General features: G+C 55.3%; 1 protein-coding gene across 2 annotated transcripts in view; it reads right to left on the bottom strand.

The window, feature by feature from the left end:
• Positions 1–840: 840 nt before the first annotated feature.
• The window catches only part of dcbld1 (discoidin, CUB and LCCL domain containing 1), a 33,041-nt gene continuing 28,678 nt past the window's right edge, over positions 841–5,203 (bottom strand). The window contains exons 11-16 of one of the 2 annotated variants that reach the window (XR_014554707.1): positions 5,194–5,203; positions 4,804–4,888; positions 4,331–4,380; positions 2,997–3,116; positions 1,844–2,867; positions 841–1,799 (exon numbers count right to left, since the gene is read on the bottom strand). The exon at positions 5,194–5,203 is cut by the window's right edge and continues 95 nt beyond it. Coding sequence is in view for 1 of the 2 variants with exons in the window: in XM_083688992.1 (XP_083545118.1) it covers positions 2,242–2,867; positions 2,997–3,116; positions 4,331–4,380; positions 4,804–4,888; positions 5,194–5,203 (891 nt within the window). In the remaining variant the exon portion in view is untranslated. Of the gene's footprint in view, positions 2,868–2,996; positions 3,117–4,330; positions 4,381–4,803; positions 4,889–5,193 lie in introns of both variants that reach the window. The other variant, XM_083688992.1, reaches the window with a different exon arrangement.

The raw sequence follows: 5,203 nt of genomic DNA, 5'->3' as shown, positions 1-5,203 counted from the left end.
ACACACACACACACACACACACACACACACACACACACACACACACACACAGCCATTCAAAATCTCCCAACATATTTCACAGAAATGAAGAGTTGTGTATTTCCATTGTCTGTCTGTCGTTCAAACGCAGCAGCAGCAGCAGCAGCAGCAACAACACACACACACACACACACACACACACACACACACACACGTTCAATACAGTCGACAGCACAGGACAGTGCTGCTTTTCTAACTCTTATCTATGTACATATTCAAACTATCCACATGTATGTACACACACAATCTACCAGACAGCATTCAACAAGGCTTCGTCTGGAAAACGATTTAAACAGAACTTTACACTTTCCTTTACAGCAGTCTCAGACTTAGTCCAGTTTAACAGGTACATTGTAGTCCAGTTTAACAGATAGTCCAGTTTAAAAGGGTACATTGTAGTCCAATTTAACAGGTACAGTGCAGTCCAGTTTAACAGATACATTGTCGTCCAGATCTGAATTCCAAACCATCCCCTAGCCCCTAGCCGACTAGACACTCCTGCCCTCTGATTGGCTTATTTTGACCTATCCTGGCCAATAGGCTAAGGGTTAGGGGTTGGATTAGGATTCAGTGTTAATGTGCACAGTCACTCTCTCCAATAGCCTCATCATAGACTCTCTGATCACACTGACCAGACCTGCCTCCTGGCTGTCACAGAGAGGGGGGGGGGGGGGGGGGGGGGGGGAGAGAGAGGGGGGAGGGGGAGAGAGAGAGCTAGACCCAGACCTGCCTCCTGGCTGTCACAGAGAGAGGGGGGGGGGGGGGGGGGGAGGAGGAGAGGGGGGGGGGGGGGGGAGAGAGAGAGGGGGGAGGGGGAGAGAGAGAGCTAGACCCAGACCCAGTCCTCAGCTCGGAGCCACCTGTGACCGTGGTGACAAAGGCCTCATTGTGACAGCGACCCCATGCTGTGCCACCGGGCCATTCAGAACCTCCATTCAGCCGGGAGCCTACGGTGTTCTGTTCAGACCCGGAACCACCGAGTCGACTGGGTCACACTGGGCCCTGTAGTGGGATCCCACTGGGACACACAAACACACCACTTTAAACCTGCGGTTCTGCTTTAGAAACCAGTAGAGCGGCCCAATTCTGCTTTCTCTCCCCCTGAAGTGGACTCTTAAACCAGGCCGAGGGCTTCGACTCATTCAGTGCCGAGGGTGAATAAAGTCGCTCAAATTGTCAACATTCTAGAGTGCCAAGGGTGACTTTATTCACCAAAAATGTATACATTATGATGCTTCATTTTGTAGCCAATCAAAGTATTGTAGGTAAACACTACCACCGGAATTCTGTGGCCGTTGGTGAGTTAAGGAGGGGCTGAGGTTTTGGATTAGATTTTCCTCCTCCTAAAAAAATGCATTTGAGATTTTGCTTCTTGGAGGCGTGGTTTGACGTGCCAGCCCAAAAGCTCAACCTTCCACATTTCGGACGCGACGATTCACCGCCCAATCACCCTCTTCTCGGAAAGGAAAAAAAAAACAACTGAATTAAATATTCGGTTTATGTCCCCACATGATCTCTAGTGACAGCCACACATACACATCAGTCACAGTGTTGTTACCGGGGCGATGACGGAGTCTTCTCCCCAATTTTGACGCCATTTTCCAAGCGTTTCAACCCCCCCCCCCAACAGACTGTAAAAGCAACGTGACCATCTGTTTCACACGTGTACAGTAACGCACGCCGCATCGGACAGATTCTTATTCACAAAATGTCCGCCGAGCATCGCCAGAGAGATCTCCATGGAATTCAGTAGGTCTTCACTTCACACACACACTCACTCACACTCACACACACACACACACACACACACACACACACACACACACACACACACACACACACACACACACTTCTCTGAACATGGTTTATCGTTGGAGGAGTGTGAACATGTGGTCGTGTTGGCGGGGGGTCAAACTGACAACGTCCAGGTCTGACATTATTTTACCGCTCCGGCGTTGCCTAGGCAACAGAACAGCCGCCAAGCCCGAAACCGCTAACTCCTACGGCCTGTGGTCGTCTGTCTGGACCATGATCAGATCGTGTAGGGTGGGCAAAAATGTCCGCAACCCCCCCCCCCCCCCATCCCCCCTCCGCCCCCCCCAAACCCACAGGCATTCGTTTCCACTGGGCCTGCTAGTTCACATGTTGGAGGGAACACAGCACTATGCCTTGGTCCTTTGGTTCCACTAGAGAGACAGAGAGTCAAGTACTTCCAGAACAGCCCTCTGGGTCGGGCCTGTGGCCCACCGCTGTAGGGCCCACCCTCACACAGTCCCTGGGCGTGGAGTAGCTGTCCAGGACCGAGGGCTTGGCCTGGGGCTGGGGCTTGGTCTGGGGCTGGGTAGGCCTCAGAGCCTGGGGTCTCTGGTAGTCTGAGTACCCGCTCCCGGAGACACCGTTCTGGACCTTAGGCCTGTCGTACACCCCCTCTGAGTTCGCCCCCTGGTCCCTCTTCACCTGGGGGGTCTGGTAGCACCCCGACGCCGCCCCCACCCCTCCCATCCTACAGGGGGCTCCGTTGCTCCCGTCCAGGGCTTTGAACGAGGGGGTGTTGCTGATGACCGCCCCCGGGACGCTGTAGCTCGGGTCGGGCAGGAAACCGCCACCTCCACCGCCATCTGTCCGGAAGATATGGCGCTCTATGATGGGTGTGGCGTACTCTGGCTCCTGATTGGTCAGCGGGAGGGCGTACTGGTTGGCGGTGTGGAGGTAGTCGTAGTGGGTGGACGGGTCGCTGCCGTCGGGGGTGGAGTCTGTGTCCATGGGCCGGAACGTGGAGCCCTTCCTGGACAGGGTTCCCATGCCGATCATCAGAGGCTGCTGGTACTCTGGGGGAGGGAGGGACACACACACACACACACACACACACACACACACACACACACACAGTCCTGTTAATAACACAGACGGGGGTTGTTTGTGTGTGTGTGTGTGTGTGTGTGTGTGTGAGTCCTCACCTGCCATAGTGCTGGTGACCAGGTCTAGTTTCTGCATGGGGTCCTTCTCTGAGCTGTAGCTGATGGTGAACTCAGTAGACTGGTGTCTGGCAAACGGCTGCTTGATCTGCTTCCAACAGCCTGAGGCAGACACAGACAGGAGATGAAAGGGTTAACTCCACAGACAGGAGATGAAAGGGTTAACTCCACAGACAGGAGATGAAAGGGTTAAGATACAGACTATAACAAGGAAGTACAAACAGTTTATAACCCATTTAAAAAAGTAGATTCTACAGTTGGATGATTTCCTGAGTGAACTGCCTGTTTGGTTTTTAACTCAGCAGTCTAGAAACAATACTGGCAGAGGAAGGGTTAAGTCACAGACAGCAACAGACAGGGGTAGACCGCAACAGACAGCAACAGACAGGGGTAGACCGCAATAGACAGGAACAGACAGCAACAGACACAGGGTAGACAGCCACAGTCAGGGAGTTCTAACAGGGACAGGTGACCAGGGACAGGAGGGGAGGGTGACCAGGGGCAGGAGGGGAGGGTGACCAGGGGCAGGAGGGTGACCAGGGACAGGAGGGGAGGGGAGGGTGACCAGGGACAGGAGGGTGACCAGGGACAGGAGGGTGACCAGGGACAGGAGGGGAGGGTGACCAGGGGCAGGAGGGGAGGGTGACCAGGGACAGGAGGGGAGGGGAGGGTGACCAGGGACAGGAGGGGAGGGGAGGGTGACCAGGGACAGGAGGGTGACCAGGGACAGGAGGGGGGGGTTGGGGGGGAGGGTGACCAGGGACAGGAGGGGGGGGTTGGGGGGGAGGGTGACCAGGGACAGGAGGGGGGGGTTGGGGGGAGGGTGACCAGGGACAGGAGGGGGGGTTGGGGGGGAGGGTGACCAGGGACAGGAGGGGGGGGTTGGGGGGAGGGTGACCAGGGACAGGAGGGGGGGGTTGGGGGGGAGGGTGACCAGGGACAGGAGGGGGGGGTTGGGGGGGAGGTTGTCTGGCGGTTGGTCTCATGCTGGTGGATGTGGACGTGTCCCAGTGAGCCTGTTGGAGCACGTCTGTCTCTGAGACAAGACCAGGCCTGGAGCACTTTCACTACACACACACACACACACAAACACACACACACACACCCCGCCCCCCTACACAGACCGACAAGTCCTCACAGATCAATAAATCTGTTCTCTGCTGTCAGTTTAATGAATGCTCTACAGGCAGCCCTGATGACAACAAGGCAGCTGTGTGTGTGTGTGTGTGTGTGTGTGTGTGTGTGTGATGAGGAGGACCATGTAACCCTCAGTGGTTCCCTCTGCTAGACGGTGTTACAGTGACTTGTGTCCCCACCTGTTTCCTGGGGCTCTGAGGATCCGTAGGACGTCTCCTTGGTCTTCTTCCTGTGACAGAGACACACGGCTGGGTGAGGCAGAGAAGGAGGGAGAGAGGGTGTGTGTGTGTGTGTGTGTGTGTGTGCGTGTGGAGTAGGAGGGGTGTAGTTTCCCCTTTGTCCCCTAAACACCACTGCCTACACCCGTCTCTTGTTTATCCCCCCCCCCTCCCAGGGGACAGCTGACCCTTGACCCTGCAGCCCCTCCCCCTCCTATATATTAAGACAATAGGGAGAGATAGGGAGAGATTAATGATACAGAACAACATGTGTGGCCTGTGGTGTGTGTGTAGCCGTGTCTGTGTGTGTGTGTGTGTGTGTGTGTGTGTGTGTAGCCGTGTCTCTGTGTGTGTGTGTGTGTGTGTGTGTCTGTCCTCCTCCTACCCTACTCTCAGTGCTATTCAGGGCTCTCTGACAGCAGTGACTGACTTACTTGAGCAGTGTGGTGAACACACAGACCCCGATGAGCAGCAGGACCACAGACAGGACCGTAGGGACCACGATGATGGCTAACTTCACTGGGGGGGGGGGGGGGGGGGGGAGAGAGGCGGGGGGGAGAGGAGCATGTCAGTCACAGTCAGACAGATAGACAAACAGACAGATAGGTACCTAGGTCCATGTGTGTAGACAGACAGACAGAGAGAGAGAGAGACAGACAGACAGGTACCTAGGTCTGTGTGTGTAGGTACAGACAGACAGACAGAGACAGACCGAGAGAGAGACAGGTACCTAGGTCCGTGTGTGTCGGTACAGACAGACAGACAGACAGAGAGAGAGACAGACAGACAGACAGACAGAGACAGACAGAGAGAGAGACAGGTACCTAGGTCTGT

This window comes from Argentina silus (assembly GCF_951799395.1).
Source record: "Argentina silus genome assembly, chromosome: 17".
NCBI lineage: Eukaryota > Metazoa > Chordata > Actinopteri > Argentiniformes > Argentinidae > Argentina > Argentina silus.
The sequence above is the reverse complement of the archived record's forward strand: the minus strand, read 5'-3'. Positions and strand labels throughout refer to the sequence as shown.